The sequence below is a fragment of the Nuphar pumila genome, chromosome 3 (genome assembly GCF_984573655.1).
Source record: "Nuphar pumila chromosome 3, dmNupPumi1.hap1.1, whole genome shotgun sequence".
In the NCBI taxonomy this organism is placed as follows: domain Eukaryota; kingdom Viridiplantae; phylum Streptophyta; class Magnoliopsida; order Nymphaeales; family Nymphaeaceae; genus Nuphar; species Nuphar pumila.
This window is the reverse complement of record NC_143251.1, coordinates 23,397,782-23,419,622: the sequence shown is the minus strand read 5'-3', so window position 1 is coordinate 23,419,622 and position 21,841 is coordinate 23,397,782. Positions and strand designations below refer to the sequence as shown.

General features: G+C 37.0%; 1 protein-coding gene across 2 annotated transcripts; it reads left to right on the top strand.

Moving 5' to 3' along the window:
• The first annotated feature begins 1,410 nt into the window (after nt 1-1,410).
• LOC149842290 (uncharacterized) lies at nt 1,411-14,779 on the top strand. Of its 2 annotated transcripts, none has more exons than XM_090001357.1 (13): nt 1,411-1,606; nt 2,493-2,909; nt 3,872-4,118; nt 4,703-4,815; nt 5,876-5,955; nt 6,328-6,469; nt 8,605-8,685; nt 8,960-9,064; nt 12,568-12,750; nt 13,062-13,154; nt 13,830-13,969; nt 14,264-14,330; nt 14,453-14,779. In XM_090001357.1, the coding sequence occupies exons 2-13, from the start codon at nt 2,517-2,519 to the stop codon at nt 14,570-14,572; spliced, it is 1,764 nt and encodes a 587-aa protein (XP_089857483.1). In that variant the 5' UTR covers nt 1,411-1,606; nt 2,493-2,516; the 3' UTR covers nt 14,573-14,779. The 2 variants fall into 2 exon arrangements, with proteins under 2 accessions (XP_089857483.1, XP_089857484.1); XM_090001358.1 differs by having other exon boundaries at nt 1,411-1,620.
• The last annotated feature ends 7,062 nt before the right edge of the window (nt 14,780-21,841 follow it).

Genomic DNA, 21,841 nt, shown 5'->3' with positions numbered 1-21,841 from the left:
CACTATGTTAATTGTTTGTTTTGAAAGCTTTCTCTCGATGTTGCAGTGAAAAGTAATTGAGGATATTGAAAAATAATTGGTACCTGTTATGATCAAAACTACATGCAGCATTAACATGTACAAGTCTACATATAGAATAATTGTTGGTGCCTTTTATTTTTTAAAATATTGCTCATCAATTAGTAAAGCATTAGATGACATTCATTGTTAAAGGTAAATACATATATAATGTTATTATCAATGTGTTTTAACCCTTTTTTAAGTTTTTGTATTTCTTTGTCAGGTATTGATGGTTGATACTTATCCATCCAATGAGTCTTTGTCAGATCTTGATGATTAAAAGTTTTAGCAGTTGTTAGTTTCATGTGCTGCCTTGTTGGGATCGTACCTAGGTTCATTTTCAACCATTCAATTATGAATAATTAAAATAAAAAAAAATGAGTCTTAGAATCTTGCACCCTTTGTTCCGTTGCAGTTACCTGTTTCAAACTATTGTTTGTATTGGTATGAGCATTGTACACGTACAATTTCAAGCACTCATTGATTAAGCCTGTTTTTTCGAGTCCGGATCAGGTGCCATCACATGGCACGCTCTTTTGTGCCTTAAGCACTTGATTGCCCTCCATCAGGTCATGAGCCCCATACCTTACAGGCCCTATCCCCAAGATTGGAGGGTGGACAGGTACTAAGGCACAAAAAATTGTGCCATGTGATGCCACCTGATATTTTCACTGCATTAGGACGGGAAGTGTTTATAGTGTTTGATGATATTTTTCAGATTTAACAAGAGCAAAAAAAATGAATTTCACACAAGTTAGTTTTTCGTTTTAAACTTTTGTCACTATGCAACCAATAGACCCAAAACTAAGGGTGCAAAAAGGATCAATGAGTCGGACCTTTGATTCAAATCCAAAACTTTATTCACAAATTTGATATTAACTTAAGATCCAAAAGTTTGTTTCCTATTCATCAAGTCTGTCCCTTTCTTGGATTCACCATCGAATTAGAATCACATCCTTCCATCGGATCTGTGTTTGCCTTTGGACCAGATCCAATTTCTTTGTACTTTCTACACGTAATAAACCTGTCTTCTGGGACTCTAGGAACAGCATCATCGTATTGGTTTTGGGTCCAGATTCAACTATACTTCATCCGTTCTGTATCAGGCATGGATCTGTGTATCTATCACCCAAACTCGGACCTTATTTTGGACCAGTAATGATCCAAAACAGTATCCGACCCATCTGCACATCCCAACGGCCTAAACATACGGTCCGGATGTCACGCTTACCTGACATACATAAGCTTGTAGCTCATGTAAAAAGTCCTTTACATGACTTAAAAACTAATTTAAAACGTTAAAAAAACAAAAAGTATAAATTGCGCCATCAATTTCTCCCCCCTTTCATTTCTCGACGCGCCTGGTTTTCGCGAGCTCGGGAGGGTCCTCCTTTTCGCGTTCTGCCCTCCCTTCTCAGATCGCCCCCTTCGGACGAAACCCTAGATTTCTGTCCTAACCCCAATTCCGCAGGACCCCTCAATTTGGACGATTCAGAACCCCAATCGATCTCGCACCAATTGTCATCGTTATCGCGATCCTCCGAAGGTACGCCGTTTCTCGTAGGTTTTCTTCCCTCTTTCTCTCCCTTTGTTCTCTTCCTAGTCTTCTAATTCAGCGGGAGGTTTCCCCTTCTCGAAATGGTTGGTTTTTCTTCTGTTAATTTGATGTCGAATTGGTTATATTGCTTGTTGCTCTAAGTTTTCCTTTGATCCGTTTCTCTTCCTCTTCATTTCCTCCTCCAAACCCTTGGTTTTCTCCTCATTCTCCTGTCACTTCTTTCATCCACAAAGACACTCGACCAGAGAGAAGAATGGAGCGTCGGAGATTCGTCGGAGATGCATCGGAATGTGGAGTTTCCAAAGACAGTCTCTCTCTCTCTCTGTGCCTTGAGTGCTTGCTCGCCGGAAACAGGGAAGAGCACTCGGCGATGATCGGAAGGGCGTTGGATTTGGGAGTTGTGAAAAGGCACCTTTTTCGGTGTGTGTTGAATCTTGGTGTTGGGGATGGAGTTTTCATCGTCAAATCCATCCGCAACGCACTGTTTTGGCAAAAAAAAAAAAGCTCTCAAACAACGAGGGCTCTGGGGATTCGGCAATACACCTCCGGGCCCTCCGATGCAAGGCTGACAAACAGAGGCTAAATAGAACTGAGATTTGTGTTTTTTGAAGCACATGAAATATGAAACCCATATTCGAACGGAAACAAGCAAACTTTTTTCCCCCCAGTTGTTGTGGAATTCAGATGCAGAAGGGAGATGAAAATTCTCAAATTTGTGACATTGGCATACGGTTTAGTGGACAAATCATGCAAGCTACGAATATTACTTTTATTTTTATGCTTTATCATCATTTTTTTCTTAGGAGCCATGGAGTCGGTTGTTGTTGGTCTTTGGATTCTCTGTGATTTGAAAAGACTATATTGTTTGTTTCAGCTATCAGGCAATTTGGGAAGCTTAATGGCTATGGTAGATGAGCCACTCTATCCAATAGCTATATTGATAGATGAATTGAAAAATGAAGATATTCAGTTGCGGCTGAACTCCATCCGAAGGTTGTCTACAATTGCTCGGGCTCTGGGTGAGGAGAGAACTAGGAAGGAGTTGATTCCTTTTCTTAGTGAGAACAATGATGACGATGATGAGGTGCTTCTTGCAATGGCAGAAGAGTTGGGGGTGTTTATTCCTTATGTGGGTGGGGTAGAATGTGCTCATGTTTTGCTCCCACCTTTGGAAACTTTATGCACCGTGGAGGAAACTTGTGTACGGGATAAGGCTGTGGAGTCATTATGTAGAATTGGTTCTCAGATGAAGGAAAATGATTTGGTAGATTGGTTTATTCCTATGGTAAAGGTAAGATATTGTAATACCTACTTTGGTTTCCTGAATTTGACGTATCTGTTTCAGTTTGTCAGTAGGTAATTAGTTTCGACCATCCTTCTTCACTAGTACATGAATGCTATTGTATATGCAACACACACGCATAGACAAAAATGCATGCACTTTTTTTTCCTTTATGCTTGTTTGTGTTAAAATTAGCAAAAGTACATGAAGGTTTGTGTTAAAAGACTATTCAACAAATGTACTTGATGGCATGAATATATTTTGGCCTAAAATATTTCAGTTCATAATCACTTATTAATCTCCATCGTATGTAGATGACCTTTAGCAGATATTAACAAGTTAACATAAGCTACTTCATTGGCTTTGTAGATCAATTGTCACTACCTAGGGAAATTAAGTAATTCTGAAAAGTACAAGCCACTTTATTTTTATATGCATAGTTTTTGAACTTATATTCCTAGTAGTGTTTGCTACTGTAAAGCTCTTCCATGGCATTTGAAATTTGTCAGGGGTAACATTTATTTTACTTGTTAATATCTATTAAAGGCTCTGAATGGTAGTGTCCCCGTATAAATTGCATGCCCCAATTTTGGCAAGTTTGATCTGTGAGTCTGCTGCTAGTACTTTTTTGTAATATGTAAGTATGCACGGACCTGATGAATATCCTTTCAGTCTTTCACCATCTTCCTGGAATTTGAATTTTAGAACTTTATAATGGGGCCATTTGATTATAAGGAAAGCCTAACATGCTCACTAAATGTTATACAACTGCCAAAAAAAATATTTTTTTTATGCATGTTATCAGGTTTTTCTTTTTGTCCATCTGTTCCATAAGAACTATTTCATATTGTTTAATTTTCCTTTTAGTTGCACTTATGGTGTTGTTTATCAGTCATTTCTTGTTGGACAATTTCCTAGTCGTCGGCTTCTCTGATATTACTCTTACCTTTGCATTATTTTTGTCTGTTCAGAGACTAGCAGCTGGCGAGTGGTTTACTGCACGTGTCTCATCATGTGGATTATTTCACATTGCTTATCCCAGTGCCCCAGAAATGTTAAAGTCAGAGCTAAGATCTATATACAGTCAGTTGTGTCAAGATGATATGCCCATGGTTAGAAGGTCTGCGGCATCAAACTTGGGAAAGTTTGCTGCTACTGTTGAATCTAGTCACGTGAAGACAGATATCATGTCAATTTTTGAGGACCTGACACATGACGGTATGAACATTCTTGTTGATGCCTACTAGAGAACATTGGTCTGTGTTATTTAAATATTTTCACAGTTTAGTCATTTGATCCAAAAAAAACCCTAACAATGCCACAATGAATCTCTCTCTCTCTCTCTCGTGTTATATTTGTGTGTTGGGGGGGGGGGGTTGTGGGTGCACGCATGAGTCCGTGTGTGCATGCATGTATGTGAGTGGGTGTGTGTGCATTTGTGAGATTGCCGTTAATGAGTGATTTCTGGTGTGCGCTTTTAAAAATCCCTAGATTTTTGTCCCCAGGATTGGTGCCAACTGCAAAATATGTGGCCTTGCAATTTATTTGTGAGATAGATGTTTAGTCAACAAACCATTGACTGGTTCAATATTTAGCTATTAACTTGCTATTGGCAGTCCTCAATTGCTGATCATAAAAAAGTTTGTTGCTTATTTACTGTGAGATTTGCACGAACTATTGTAATATACACAATCCCTGAATATACTGTTTTAATTTGTTTAGTTAAAACTCTGTTTTCATTTTTTTTCTGTTTTAATGGATTCTCAAATATCTTTGCATGTTCATTGTATTTGTCATTTCAGATCAAGATTCTGTCCGCTTGTTGGCTGTTGAAGGATGTGCAACACTAGGAAAGTTGTTAGGGCCTCAAGATTGTGTGGCTCATATACTGCCTGTAATTGTTAACTTCTCCCAGGTATGCCAGCAAGCAAACTTGCTAGCATGATTTCATGTAGTTCCTTTTTTCCTTGTTGGAACGTATCTCTTTCCAAGATTTGGAGAGAACAGTACGAAGAATAAATGTCTTTTTTATGAATTGTGAACATAAGAGCTTTTAATTTTTTTCTTTTGAATTTCAAGCAAGTTCTTTCGGTTCAGCTGATGTGAATTTCTACTTTTACTGCATGCTTGTCTGTGTGCAGGAAATGATTTTTTTATTCTTTTCTTTTTATGAACTTGTTTCTTATACAAGTCAGTACTGTCAATTTCTTTGTATGATGGCACAGAGTGATGCTTAACATAAACTTGCTGTCATAAATTGGCAGTTGTATTGTGGAGATTCTTATTAAACAACCATCTTTTCCATCCATGTCATGGTGTAGTCTACAATTATCCATGAGTTATCTTGGTAAGCTGTAAATCCTGTGTATGACCTTTGGTTTTCTTTCAATTGTCACTTTCTGAATATCTGCCAAATTGATGTGAAATTAGGTTCCTAACACATTATTATGGTTTTCAACTGATGGTTTTGCTTAGAGCCGTGTTATTTTGGGTGTATGGATTTCTTATGACCGTGCATTGGTCCATCAGTCTTCTTTGGTTTTTATCTATAGCAAGCAGTATGATTTTGGAAGAATTAATTAGGGAAGAGTTTCTAGATATTATTGCAATTGTTGCTTTTTTCCCTTTGACTTCTTTGCATGGATTGTTCCTTTTGTTCCATATACAAACTTCATTTAGCACTTCAAATGTGGGTATGTGGCATGAAAATCATATACATCTGTATTTGAATGAGTCTCATATTAGTTGAGGCGCTAGCTATATTGTGTGATTGGTGATGGTGAGTCATTTTCCTCTACAATCCCTGAGGGGCTTGTTCATCTGTGGTATTAGACTGAGGCAAGGTTTTCTAGTTTTTGCTTCGGCTGCAACTCTGTCTCTTGCTTGATTATTTTAGAATTGTCCTAAGGATACTCTTATGTTTTGGTGTCCACTAAAATGTTTATCCAGGTTGAATCCTATTAGTGTCTGTGCAGGATAAGTCTTGGCGTGTTCGTTATATGGTTGCCAATCAATTATATGAGCTTTGTGAAGCTGTTGGTCCTGAGCCCATTAGGTAATATTGAACTGTTGTTCGATATTTGCAATAACGCAAATATTTTTTTTTGGAATTTAATCTTCTCTTCAAGATTGCTTTGTTTTTGCATGGAATATCTTGTGGGCTTTGTTTTTTGTGAGATTTTATTTGAAGGATCTCTTATACTGTAGATGCTCAAGTCAAACAATTTGTTTGCATGGTCTATTTTCTGTTATCTTAATTTTATTCTGTTCATCTTCTTGTTGATATTATTGATGCATCAATGTTTGGCAAGATGTGATATCTCGATAGTTTGACAATGTCATGACGTTTGTTACTATGGTTGTGGATTAAATGGACATCTTTTTTTTTTTTGTAAGTGTAGCTGATTCTAGTGGTTTGCCTTTTCAGGACGGGCCTGGTGCCTGCATATGTCCGACTTCTACGAGATAATGAGGCAGAAGTGCGTATTGCAGCTGCAGGAAAAGTGACCAAATTTTGCAGAATAGTGAACCCACAACTTGCTATTCAACACATTCTTCCTTGTGTCAAGGTGTTGGCCTTATGCTTCATTGGGTTATTTTGGCTGTGTTGTTTTCAAGGTTGTAAGTATCGTATTGTTACTCGTATCGGTCGGGCCCAAAAAAAGATATGTATTGTAAAAGATCATAATTTTTAATATTTTTTTTTCAAAAAATTAAAAAAAATCAAGAAAAATAAAAAATTTAGCAAAAATTCTAAAAAAATCATAACACATGTGAAACAAAGATGAATTGCAAAAAATACAACCATAAATTCACATATAAAGCATTTATGTTTCTATAAGTTGCACAAGACATCATCAAACATCAACTATCTCACAAGAATAATGCAAAATATTAAATATCTTGCAATTAAGAACATGTCACAAGACTCATACTTTCATATTACATAAACAAAAACAGAATAACCAAGTTTATGAACACTTAAGTGTTAAATAACAAGTTTTTTGAAAATATAACCTCAATCATTATCTTCTTCTCCTCCTCCGACATTCACATTGTCTCCAATATTTGTGGGCTCTTCATCATCTACATCCATTGCTCGTTTCACGTTAATCAACTGAATGTTCTCTGTATTCAAAATGTCAGCTTCTTCAACCCATGCATAAAATACATTAAAATGTTTCAAACTGATGGAATCAAATTGTTCTTTGTGCTTCCTTGATAATAACTTTTCTATTTGCCTAAAAAGATGACATGAAAAAATTATAATTAGTTGGGTTTTGTATGACAGAAAAACTTTAAATAAACACATGAAAATAAAAAAAAAACTTTATAATTTTATATACTTCTGCCTCAGTGGTAAGTTGTAGCGAACGTAGACGAGGTCATTGAGCTTTTTGTGCTTCAATTTATTTTTTCTTTTTGTATGGATTTACTTAAAGACACTCTAGTTTTTCTCGTATCCACTTGCACTGCAAGTTTGGTTAAAAATGCGAAGAGAAAAGCTCTTAAATTTGGATCATTACTTTCAAATCTGGTCTACCACATGTCTGAAAAAAACAATAAAATGAGAAATCAACATGACTAACAAATATATTTAAATAATATGCTGCAATATAAAGATGTTATGAAGTTGTTCCGTTCACCTATGATCAATGATGTTCCATATAGGCATTCACATTTTTTTCTTCTCATTCAAATTATCAATAATGAGTTATCCATGGCCTCATAGAGATAACCTATAGATGTTTGTCTTCATTGTCAACCAATCAAAGCACTTTCACTAAAGGTATAGTGATTCTCAACAACTTTACGCATAAATTCCAAAATTCACTTATGAATACAATATTTATAAATTTTCTTGGCTTTCTTTTTTGTGTATGGGGATATGCATTCCACTTATCTGATGAAGTGCAATTTTATTCTTTACTAGACTTTACCCATTAAAAAAATTGGTTGCAAATCTAGTTACTACATTACGAATAAACTCAATACCACTAATGTACTTTTTCATTAGGCTCAAAATCCATGCATGATTGCAAATAGATTTAGTAATTTCTTGGCAGCATTCAATTGTCTGATTTATCTCGTTCATGTTGCCGATGTGAAGCATGAGGTCTATACAATAGGCAACACATGGGGTCCAAAAGATTGACCCATAATTTTTTGCCAAATCTTTACCTGGTGCCCTATAATTTGCTGCATTATCAATAATAAATTGAACAATATTTTAAGGTTGAACCTTTTACACAACTTGCTCAAATACTCTGAGCAATACATTTGCTGTTTTGGGCATATCAGGCAAATCAATTGACTTCAAAAGCAAATCAATTGACTTCAAAAACATAGTTCCTTGAAGGCAATATACAAAGAAATTTATCAAGGTCCTTGACTTTCTGTCTGTTTATCCATCTTTTCTCTCAATAACTACCTCATCTCATCCCCTTAGTATATAAGCTGTTAAACTTAATTTTGAAAAATGGGTCCTGACATTGCTACAACATTTCTGTTATTTAAAAAAAGCACTTATTTTTTCTTGACTTTTATAATCTATCATCTGTTATCATGCTATTACTATGGTTACTCTCTCTCTCTCTCCACATGCATATGCACACACACAGCCCAAGTTGTTTTATGATTAAGAATATATGGCCCAGTAACCTTATTTAATTGCTTTTGGACTAAATGTCAAAATCTTTTGCAGGAGTTGTCATCAGATTCTTCTCAGCATGTGCGTTCTACTTTAGCATCAGTCATAATGGGAATGGCACCAGTCTTAGGGAAGGTGAGTTTTTGTGGATTATCTATTCTTCCACATGTTTATTTGTTTATTTTCATAATAAGTTTCCAACTGATATCGACATCTGCTGAAGCCAAATGTGCCATTATGGAGTTTTTGCACAAATGAAAATTGAAAAAATACTAGAGAGGAAGCTTTCAGTATGGAATCATTTACCAGCAAGTGCAGTATATCAAGTATATTGTATCTGTACTCCTAGACACTTAACAATGAATTCTCATGATCACTGTCTAACTTCTATCTTGATGGTTGTATGCAGGACGCAACCATTGAACAACTTCTTCCAATCTTTCTTTCCCTACTGAAGGATGAGTTTCCTGATGTGAGGCTGAATATTATTAGCAAGCTTGATCAAGTAAATCAGGTTTGTTTTCTACCCTATTACCACTTCAAATGCTACCACAGTTTTTTTTAATTATAAATGTTATTAGTGTTTATAACTCAATATTGGTCCAATCCTCTGATGTTTGTTGGTTTTGTACATCCATCACATTGAGTTTGTTTGATTGCAGCTCTGCTACAGGGGCTATGGTAGTAGAATACATTTTATCTGTGAGAATGGGACCGGCAAATTAGTGAAAACCGGAGTTACCGGAAGATTCATAGATAGGTGGGAAGCACGCTTCCCAGAAACTCACTTTGGAAGTGCGAAACTCCTTGTTTCCGAAACTTGATGGGAATCTCGATTCCCCCGCACTTCTCCTATGCTTCCCACACATTTTTTTCTTGCTTCCATACATGCTTCCTATGCGCCTCTTTTCATATTTTCCATGTGCTTCCTTTCATGTTTCCCACTTACTTCCCGTGTACTTTCTCTAACTTGTTAATCATTATTTTTAGATTCTGAGAATAATTTAATTCTTACACTACAAAATCATGAAGTTTAAAAATCATCATTTTTATTTTAGTTTTTATTCCCTTCTCGTTCGATTAGTATTTTGCTTTCCATTCAATCTCATATCACTTCTTTTATTCTTGTTTTTGCTTTTAAATTAATTCTTTGCTTCACACTTATAAATTTTAAAATACCTTGCTTCTCGCTCCCGCTTCTTGTTTCATTTCTCGCTTTCGCTTCCTAGTCTGGTAACCCTTGTGGAAACCACAAATTAAAAAGTATTTATCAAGTTTGTAAACCACTTGAAATATTCTTGATAATATAACCAAAACCAACCGGGGTTTTCAATTTTTTTCTAGAAAACAATCAATGTACTTTAACCCATAGAATTGGTTGACTATAAGATGATGGAGTACACCTTATAAGTAACTTGTTTTGTCAAATTCTATACCAGGTTGTTTTTGGTCTAGATCGTCTCTTTGCTGGTTAACCTCTTTTTCAACATAGTTAATTTTCTTGTGTTGTTCTGGCAATTTTTTGTTTTCCTGTCAACACTTCAGGAAAAGTCACATATGCTAAAAAATTGTTTAAAATAATGGCTCAACATGAAAGTCACTTTATCTGGATCACATAAATATTTCTTTCGAACAATCACATGGGCGAAAAATTTCTAAACCCAGAGTTTAAATTAGGGTTGGCCGATTATTTAGAAGCTCATTAGTCTCTCGAGAATGATGCTAGCCTTGGACTGAACTTCATATAAGTTCTTGAATTTACCAATCTGAACTCTGGAACTACAGGGCCCAAATTTGGTGAATGGTATAGTTGCTATTTGGTTCATAGAGGTAACTATTAGTCATTTATCAGTCATATTATTTGATGAAGGTAGGGGTGGCAATCGGGTCGGGTTGGCGGGTTGGCATGTCAGCATACCTCAACCCGAACCCGACCCGTTTATTAAACGGGTCGGCTGTGGCAAACACGAACCCGACCCGTTTAATAAACGGGTAACCCGACACGACCCGCCAACCCATTTAATAAATGGGTTGGGTCGGGTAAACGGGTTTTCAGGTTCGCGGGTCAGGTTGGCGGGTTGACGGATCGGGTTGGCAGGTAGTCAGGTTGGCGGGTTGGCAGACGGGTTGGCGGGTCGGCGGGTTGGCAGACAGGTTGGCGGGTTGACCCACCCGCCTAACCCGTTTATTAAACGGGTCAGCCGGGTTGGCATACCCCCAACCCGAAACCGACCTGTTTAATAAACGGGTTATGCGGGTCGACCCGTTTATTAAACGGGTTGGCTTAAGCCCAACCCGAACCCGCCTAAGAGGCGGGTTGGCGGGTCGGGTTGGCGGGTCGTGTCAGAAATTGCCACCCCTAGATGAAGGCCCAGCGTGCACTTTTATCACATAATATACTTGTAAAGGTGTTACCTTAGTGAATGATATCTTTTTTGCAGTTGTTTCTGCATAACATGTTACAGAGGCAAAGGTGTAGTCTTCAAATTTCCTCATAGTGGTACTAGTTGATTATAGTTTTCTTCCAAATAGAGGCCTGAATGTTGGATCTGTTCTTAGTTTTTTTTTTATCCTCTTGTTCGATTCATCATTCATATTAGCAGTCCATACAAAGAAGTTATCACAAAGTGGCACATAATCTGAGACAAGAAGCAAATAAAGAAAAATAATAATTTCATTATAAATAAATGGAATCAAAACACATTATCATAACACATTTGGCTAAATACACAAACTGTACATAACCAAGAAGAAGAACATGAAATAAAGAATAAATATTTTACTAATAAAAATATTCATAAACTTTACAAGGCAACCTCACTGCAACACTCATGCACACACACACACACACACACACACACACACACACACACACACACACTATTTACAATTTTACATCCATCCTCACTCAAAATACACAATGAGGCATATGCCTCTTATATATAGGCTACAAGCTTACTAGCTGTTAAGATAGTCTAATGGCTGGTTTGACTAGCCGTTAGACTAGCCTTACAGCTAGTTCAACGGCTAGTTGGTCCAGCTACAAAAACAATAAAATAAAACTGCAAAAATAAAAATACGAAGATAAAATTGAATAAAAAGAACCCTATTCTATCCTACAAGTATGCAATAAGTATACTTATCCTGTCTTAATAGGTATACCTGGTATATACCTTGATTAAAAAGCAAAATCCAAACAATGGGTATGCATCTAGTATACCTAGAATACAAAACAAAAAAGGAAAAAGTAAATACAATACACAATAACTATAAGTATACATAATTATACTTAGGTATATAGTATATACAAGACAAGTACATATTTTTTAATAGAAGCTTGGCTGCCAACTATATAACAATGTCTCGGCACTAGTTGTGTTTGTAGTCCCTTGCATTGTTGCTTTCTGATGTTGGCCATGCATTCATTACCACTGTTGGTGAATTGTGTTAGCATACAGATAAAATGTGTGCAAGCACACACATGCACACAGTTGTGATGGTTGCATGCATATCATTGTGGCTGATTGGTGGAAACAGTGGTATAACTACACACTATATTAAAGAACGAAATTGGGCAATACAAATTTTGTGAAAATCACATTGAACTGTGGAGAATAGTGTTTTTTTATGTGGGTAATTATCTGCAGGAAACTTGGTGCTGGTCGAATGAGTGATCTCCCAGTGAAGGTCTTCTAAGAAATCATGCAATTCTTTTGATGTTATTTGTTATCTAGCCTTTCCCAAGATTGTATTTTTAGGATGCTGCGATTATGACTTCCTATCTGCTTTTTGCCATTCCTATTTGATATTTTGTCTTCTTTTTGTTTGAATTTGTTCCATCAGTATGATTACATCATGACTACAAGCTAGAGGTGGGTTCCCACCATGATTTAGTATCAGGAACTTAAAGTGTTAGCTTCCACCATGATTTAGTATTGGGAACTTGAAGTGTTAGCAACGTATTGAAGCTTTGGAATAAGATCTTAGCTTTTACTCAACTAAGTAGCTTTATTTCAGGTGATTGGAATTGATCTCTTGTCACAATCCCTCCTTCCAGCAATTGTGGAGCTTGCGGAGGATAGTCATTGGAGAGTCCGACTTGCGATAATTGAATACATTCCTTTATTGGCAAGTCAGTTGGGCGTTGGATTTTTTGATGATAAGCTTGGCACACTTTGCATGCAGTGGCTGGAAGATCAGGTTCACATACTGTCTCTTCCTTGTTTGGATGCCTTTTGAGATGATAAAATAAATTTCTGTTTTATCTAATTTCATTGTTGTTTTCTTCTTTCTAATCATTGGCCATTTAGTGCACATTTTGGAGTTGTGTACAATTTTTAATCCAATTGCTTCTTTATTACGGGGCTGTGAGGAGGCAGTCATGCAGTTCTCCTTAATCATTCTAACCAATTATTATAAGTCCATCATTATCCAGTCTGTTCAACTGTCTCTTTTTGTCACTTGTCCTTAATAATTCTTTTTCTTTTAGTAAGTTGATTTTATTTCAATAGGTTTTCTCAATCCGTGATGCTGCTGCAAATAACTTGAAGCGACTAGCTGAGGAATTCGGTTCAGAGTGGGCGATGCATCATATAATCCCTCAGGTCAGTTAATGAACTTGGTCAAGACCATGGACATTTTCTTATACTTGTCTTTTCACATTGCAAAAAATAGTATAGTTATGCTTCAATTCTTTTGATGTAAAAACTGAAATTGTTTGGCCTAAAAAAAGATTTGAAGATTGTTGTGGGCCTGTGGTCATTGATGCAACTAGTGTATGTGAACAATTGTAGCCCACAAATTGGTTAAATCTCTGTGTAGCCATTTTGTAGTGATATGTCTACGTTGGTCTGCAGATCAATAAAAAATGTTTGGGTTGTCATCATTGAAACGTGACATGCATTGTAGTTACTTGTATATACGTGTCTATGTACTTGTGTATTGTGAAAACTCAATATACTAATTGAAATATATTTGAATAATTTGACGTCATACTTATGATTATCTAACTTGATTTTTTGTCTGGGTGTTCCCATGCTGCATTAGGAGGTTAAAGCTATAGCCTATAGTCTGTATACATGAAAAATTTGTAGTTAAGATTTGGACCTGTTGCCTTTCTTTTTTTTACTTCTTATTTTGGTGCATGTGGGTTCTATGGAAGAACTAGTTGTTGTGCTTATATCGTGTAATGATGCTTTAGTATGACAGATTAGCTCTTTGTTTAATATGTAGTTTTTTAATATTTTATATAATTTATTTATTTTTACACGTGTTTTTAGATTTTGAACATGATTGCCAACCCACACTACTTGTATCGGATGACGATTCTGCATGCAATTTCTTTACTCGCACCTGTCATGGGACCTAATGTCACTTGCCATAAGCTATTGCCTCTTGTCGTCAATGCCTCGAAGGACAGGTATACAGTTGTATCAGATTCAAACGAACTAGTCAACACCAGAAGCTATTTCTATCATACTGATTGTTTTTAAGACTTCCTAACCTGTCTGAGGACTTGGGTAACTTGTCCCTAGACTCCTACTATGACACTAGGATTGCAGGAACTAGGGCCCCTAGCTCAACTGGGTTGGTGCTGCACCAGGATGGTGTTGTACTCAATCTGACTTGAGACCTCTGAGTTCTGAGTCGCAACAGAATTTAAACATTTTGTCCCATCTTGCAAACTTAACCCAGTAAAGTTCATTATGCGCAGGGTGCCTAACATCAAATTTAATGTGGCAAAGTTGCTACAGTCTCTCATTCCAATAGTTGAGCAATCGGTAAGCTAAGCCTTTGCCTTTGTATTATTTCTGTTGTATCCAACCTGATGGTTTCTAGGAGAACCTGTGTATTCTGATAGCGTCTAATAAAATAAGGTGGTTTTTGTGTTTCTGGGATGCAGGTGGTGGACCAGACAATCAGACCATGCTTGGTTGAACTCAACGAAGACCCAGATGTCGACGTGAGGTACTTCGCCAATCAGGCTCTTCAGGCATGTGATCAGGTGATGATGTCTTCTTGACGATCTTTTCCAATGGATGTACTTTGATGACTCACTGGCTGCTAGCTTACAAGTTTCAGCCAAAGTAGTTTCTGTACCAAAGTAGTTCTGGACTTTTGAGGAGAGTTTTTTTCAGGTTTGGTGGTAGTCATCTTTGTCTCATGGAAGGTATTTCCACGGGTCATACATTTATGATTTCCTTTATATCATCCCATTTTGATTTTTCAATTGTTTAGTTAGTGATATGATATGATATGATATGATATGATATGAATGGTGTTCTTTTGCCATCATGTGATTGTTACTTGCTGCAGGTGTTCTCTCTCTCTCTCTCTCTGACTAATTTGTGTCCCACAGGCCCTAAATAATTTTGATTTATAAAGAATGATTTGCTTGTACCTGGAATGCTTTTAAACAATGTAAATGATTTCTACTTTGCTAATTAAGATGAAGGATATAGCCATGCCACTTAGACCCGGTCTTTTGAAAGTAGTGATGTCATTAGAAATCTGCTCCCACATCACTGACTGAACATTTGAGTGGATTTGACAAGTCCTCGTTTTGATCAGTTCAATTGGTGGATCAGGTTTTGGCTTTCTGCATCCATGTCATAAGGAAGTTTGAGTGTAACTGCCATCATAAAACTGAGTGAGTTCAAATCTGCATTTGATAATAGAAAATGACGAATTGGATCCAAGTCTGGTAAGGAGATTCATTACATTGATATACATATTTTGGCTAAGATTGCATAGCTAGGGGTTTAGATCACAATTGGACTGGATCATGTAAGACAAGGGGGATTGATTTTCACCTACTTTTAGGATTGCGAAGTCTTCACACATGGTTGAATATTCTTGGGTTTGGGGGGGGGGGGGGGTTGGGGGTGGGGATGATCTTTTTTCACCTGAAAATTTCAGGGCCATTTCCATGCTGGAAGGGGGTTCTATGTTTGATGTCACGTGGTGTGGCTCTCAGAAACACATTGTTTTTGGTGCGTTTGCAGTTTTGTGGAAAGCTGCTGCTTTATGTTCGAGGCAAACACCTCCTAAATACAAACAAGAGTGACTGCCCTAGTGCTATAATGAAGCATAACCGCGACCAATATTAGGGATGGCAGTGGACCGGGGCAGATGCGGGGGACAAGGTCTCCACCCCCGCCCATCTCAAAATTCTGCCCTCTATTCTCGCTTTCATCCTTGCATGGATTTTGATTTTAACCTCCATCCTCGCCTTCATCCCCGTTTCATGTTCTCCATCCCCGGTCCATACGGGGCAAGGTGGAGCCCCATTTCTCCCTAGTTCATTACCATCCCTAAAGAAGAGGATGAACCGTCCAAAGGTATTTTAATTATTTTACTAACGGGGATGAAGCGAGGCAGGGAATTGTGTAAGTCCATCCCTGCATGGGTATTGATTTTAACCTCCATCTCTGCCTCCATTCTCGTTTCATGTCTTCCAACCCTAGTCCAAATGGGGCGAGGTGGGGCGGGCCCCCTCTTCCCCCTGGTCCACTGCCATCCCTAACCAATATATATATATATATATATATATATATATATATATATATATATATATATATATATATATATATATATATATATATATATATATATATATATATATATATATAAACAAGCCAAATCTTGGATCTGTAGGTATCAATCGATCGGAAGAATGAAACCTTGGATTTGTGGGTATCAATCAATTGGAAGAATGGAAACTAGAAAAAGATCTATTGGAAAAAACTGCACCAAATAACAAAGCCTTTAATTCCAGTAACATAATTCAGTTCTATTTAATCACAGGCAGATTGATATTTTGTGTTCATGACTTGTGGTTCCGAACCTATAAATCGGAAATGGCGATGATAACAAAATATGATAAACCATCAAATGGAGCACACGCACAGACAAAGCTGTCTGAATTATTGTTATTATTCCATGTCCATGTGGAACCGAGAGCTCATTATGTGGAATAAGAATTCGTTCTGCATTTTATAGAATATGGTAGTACCCTTATTCCAGAAACATAAAAGAAAGTACAGCTTTACTTTGGGTGTGCTTTTCTTATTTTCTAATGTGTTATATGGATGAAAAATTCTTCATCCACTGGGATTTGCTTCGACTACAATGAATCAAAAGGACTTGTTGGAGAGCAGGGTCGGATAGTCGAACTTTTGTTGGCTAACAGTTCGGTGACTTCAGATAATTGTTTCCTGAGGATTAATGCTAATGTTGTTAGATGCACAAAAACCAGGAAGTGTATTTAGGGTTGAGAAAATTTTTGGGAATTGAGAATTTCGTAAGAAAATGTGGGTAATTACAGGTGGCAGATATAACAACTGAGTCGAGATATTATTAACCAAAGACGTAATATCTCGCTATGCATGGCTTTCGTTATTACTTTTCCTGGTCGCCGGACCAATCTCCCGACTTAAAGTGTGTCTCTTTCTCTAAATTTGCTCCTTCCCTTTGTTTTTCAATTGGTATGTGAAGATATCTGTTTTGGACTTCCCTTTCTTCGCTTCAAATTCCAAGTCTCTCCAAAACCGCAGTTGCCTCCCAAACAGATCACCAGTGACTTTGATGGCTTTTTTTTTTTTTTTTTGAAAGTTCAGTTGGGGTTACTCTGATCCTCACCAGTTATTAATCAACTGTACCATTGGGTTTTGAACTTGCAACGTCCCAACACAAGGTGACGTGCACTAACTGCTCTTACCAGACAAGTGGATCCCCTTTTGGTTTGATGGCTTGTCTGTTGGGGGAATAAAAATACCCTGTTTGACTATCTACTTATTTGAGGCAATATGATTAACCAAAAGTACCAACTGCTGGTAAACTTGCTTTTTTTGGCTTATGTAGATCACGAACTAAGTCGCCCCACAAGGGCTCAGCACACCTGTCTGGGTATTACATCGACAGTTGGCTGATTCATTAAAGAAAATCTATTCAATAGATACCCGTAGGTGCTATATTGGATTTGAATCATATTTAGCTGCATTTCTACATGAGATCCGGACTCATTTTTTTTTTTTTTTATGATCCTTCGATTAAAAAAAAGGTTCATTCTCTTTATAAAATACCGAATCAGCAGGCTCCCTAGTGAGCTGCGAAGGCGGCCGAGGGGTCTTAACTGCAAGGTGGTGGGCCATAGTGAAGGGTGTCGTTTTCTCCTTCAAATCCTTTGTAAAATACAAAAAAGCGAAAAGCAAAAACCATCAAGTAGCTTTCTATAAAAGTTAGATGGCTCCCTCTCTTCACATTTTCTTAGAACAAAAACTTGCTTGTCATCTGCAATTTACTGAACGTGGCCTAATCATCAAGTCTCCTAAATATGAAGCAAGTTGATGGTTCTCAGGTCAAATGAGACAAGCTGGGATGGATAGTGTCGCACCATCACAGCAAATAAGTCTCAGATCCAGACCCCTTGAATATCACGAGGGCTATCCAGTAGCTTCGTCATCACCACGCAATAAAATAGTCAGGGCCACCTAAAAGTTAGGAGACTTGCTGGTTGAAAGCCAAAGGAATTTTTCTTTTCAATGACAAAGTTTCCTGCCAAAGTAGGTAATCTCTGAGTGTGGGGTCATTGACACTCAAGCCTTTACAGAGCCCACTAGTTAAAGACACCCGCACACCCAGTGAGAGTCGAACTTGGGTTGAAGGGCTCAGCACCTTCTTTTCAGGCCTACTACCACTCGGGTGACCCGGGCTGATGTTAGTGTATGAATTTCCTTTTAATTGATTGGCGATGCTAGGCTAGTGTAGGAACCCACTAACTGCTAGTAATTGGGCCAAACTTCATTGACATCTAAAGTCTAGTGTAATGTCAGGTGACTAAATGAGATCGCCTAAATGTCGACAATAATTTTCCATCACAATCATCACTTTTGGCCAAAGAATTTAGCAAGTTGACAAAATTAGCAGTCAATTGCTAGTGGCCAGTGGTACATTGACTGGAATACAGCCCTAAGGGGGTTGACGTAGTGGGGTTTGGCCAAAGCCGTTAGGCAGGTGGAGGTTCTAATCTTGGGGGAGTCATATCCTCTGCTTAAGCCAAAACCCAGCATAAATCCTGGGGGCAAGGGTCCGAGCCCGGAGTTTTACGCTGCCGGACGGCAACTATGTCTCGGGTCTGGAATGTGGTTTCTTTGGGTTATAAATCAAAAAAAAAAAGGTACATTGATGGAGTTGACAAGAAAAGTTAAATGATGTGTTAAGATTCATGGGTTTGGGACCAACTCGGAGAACGCAAACAGACCCAAAATGGAGAAAAGCTGTTGATAGCAGGCAACCTTGTTTCAGACAAACAAGTGGGCAAAGTATTTTTCTCATACTTTACAAGTCGCTCAACTGTTGGGCGATTCCAAACAACTCCTCGTTCAGTAAATGTTTAGTGCCTTGAGAACATTACTGGTGGTCATCAACGTGCCCAACTATTAATCAACTTGAAAAGCCACAGTATTCTAGCTTTACCTCATTTTGGATTATTTTCTAGGATTAGTTATTGTCATTCTTTCAGCAGAAGTTTACGGGAATTTATCATAAAATAAATTTGAAAGTAATAATCTACATTCTTGCATTGAAAGAGGACCACATTGAAAAAACATAAAAAAACAGAACTGGGATCATGATCATGGCTGCAGCTTAAGGACAATCAAGGGTTTTTTTGTCGCTTTAGGAGTAGGCCTGTGAGACTAATGATTCCCATCAACTTCACAAAGGCTTTAGTGAACCTCATTCTAGGCAAGGATGCGACTGGTTAAGGTTTGTCTCTGTTCTCAACCTCACAATCCAAACTGACACTCTCAAGTCCAAACTGATTAAAACAATTCAAGAAAAACTCATGGTAAACGCCAAAAAGAAGAAGATTATCGATTAGATCACAAAGCACACTGAGAGAATCCTTTGAGAAGAGGGGTGTTTTTTTTTTTCGAGTTCTAAAGATAGGAGATTTGTTCTCTTTGGTGATTCTCTAGATCAGTTGGTGTTACTAGATAAGTTAGAGAATATGTTGGTAGGTCCTTGGTATGCATTTGGTTTTATAGCCTTGGCAGATCATACTGTTGAGTTTCATGGTCAGTATTTTCCTGATCTTCATATTTCAGGGATATATTCCCTTTGCTCAAGCCTATCAGTTATTGAAAAGGTTGTCTTTTGAAATGAAGTTAACATTAGTCTCATTAGGGAATGAATGTGGATTTCCAAGTTTATCTAAAGGATATAAATTTGCTACAGTTGTTTGTACATTCAATTTAGTAGAAAACATTATGTATTTCACAATTTTTTTTTCACTTTTTGGTTGTGATCTACATAGTTTCTTTAGTGAAAAACATGTTTTGCATCATTTTTTTGCCACATATAAGTTGGTTTTCCAAGGACTTTAAAAATCAGCAGCCTACAGTTAGCAAGGGGTCGGGTTTGGTTCAGACCCAGGTGGAACCAGACTTGGACCTGGTTTTCGGGTATGGTATCGGGTTAGGACCCGAGTCTAATCGGGTACACTATAAGAAAAACCATACCCAGACCCGATAAGAACTACATGAACCAGAACCAGACCATGCCTGGTAAAACCATATTTTTAATCATTTTTACATTAAAAATTTGTGGGTCTTAATCAAAACTCAGGTCAGCTCCAGGTCTGGTATAAACATTCACAAATTATACCTGGGTCCACTTACGTATTAATCAAACCTTCTGGTCCAGACTTGGGTCTTATTATTTATCAACATACCCGACCCTATAGGGTTTGGTTCGGGTAAACCCGACCCTTTGACACCCTTACCTACAATGTACCAAAATTTCACGACTAAAAAAAAACAATTTTACATCAAAAAAAGATATTTCAAACAAAGTATGTTGAACACATCTATGAGGTCAGACCATAGTTGCCAGAGATGGGTACAGGAACTGGTACATGTACGAGATATAAGTATTGGTACGCGAGGCCTTCAAAAGTTTAAGCTATGTTTTTTATTGAAATGTGTACCTAAATTTTTTGGTAAGAGTTGCTAATAGACATTGATACAAGATTTTCTGTGATGATGGTACAAGTTTCTTGGAATATATCTCATCATTTATATTATAAAAACAATGACATCATATATATTGTGGTAAAAGAAATACTAAGAAAAGCAAAAGCGCTAAAAATCAAAATATCACATTTTCACCACACACACACATATATATATATATATATAGCAATGTGCCAAAATGTTTCAAGACAATAACCAAATAAAAATAAAAGAAAAACATTGAACAATCTCAAGCTACTATGGTCAATGGTGCAAAAGGCCGTTGCTTACCAGAATTTGTGAAAAGTATATGCAACTATGAGCATGATAATGTCATGCATGTCTTCTCAAATCTCAATAATGAAAATGACATCAAAAGTAAAAAAAATCACCTCCCATGGCAGTCTTAATGAAAGTGAGAGATGCCTGCTAATGGTTTCAATGGAAGTAATATATATATATATATATATATATATATATATATATATATATATATATATATATATATATATATATATATATATATATATATATATATATATGGTGGAGGGCTGCAGAGGTCCTATTATCCAATGTCTGATCCTATCTGAGAGGGATACAATGATTGACACTATCATAGATGAAGTCAGGTTTGGTACTGGTTTAACTTGTATAAGGGATCGGTTTCTTATATTCTTAGGGTCGAGTTTTCTATGCATTTAGAAACGAGTTTTTTAGCATTTTTGAAATTGATTTTAGTATTTTTGAAACTAGTTTCATACCAGTACCAAGTACTGATACTCGAAAACAGGATACATAGAGCCAAATAGAGTTTCTATGCAACTATGGGTCAGTGAATACAATTGCACCTGTAAATTTCTAACTAGATTGTATAAACAATAGATAGTAGTCATTTAATCCAATGTATTATCTTTGTAGCTGATTCCATATTATTTACCCAGACAGTCTACTGAACAAAAGGAAAAAAACCTAGTATATAATGTTAGAAACCCATATAATTGGAATCAGTATAAGATTCCAGGTGCTTCACATGGAAGATACTTGGTTATGTAGGACACCTTTATAACCCCCATGAAAAACTGACTGCAGGGAAAGTAAGTGGTTTCTCAGGAAAAAATAGTATTTTGCAATTGAACTGTTTTTCTTACCGAAAATGATTCAAATTTGTTTTACATGCAAATCGGTTCCACTCATCCACTATGTCGTCCCTATCTTCATACCCATCTTTGAGATTTCATTGATTGAATTGGACTTCATAGATGTGATCTACATCATTC

What these genes read in the sequence shown, in the direction of transcription:
- LOC149842290 (XM_090001357.1), top strand. Translation starts at nt 2,517, where the DNA reads ATGGCTATGGTAGATGAGCCACTCTATCCAATAGCTATATTGATAGAT. An exon ending in TAATTGTTAACTTCTCCCAG is followed by an intron (nt 4,816 to 5,875) that starts GTATGCCAGCAA and finishes GTGTCTGTGCAG; the next exon opens with GATAAGTCTTGGCGTGTTCG. An exon ending in TGCATCATATAATCCCTCAG is followed by an intron (nt 13,155 to 13,829) that starts GTCAGTTAATGA and finishes ACGTGTTTTTAG; the next exon opens with ATTTTGAACATGATTGCCAA.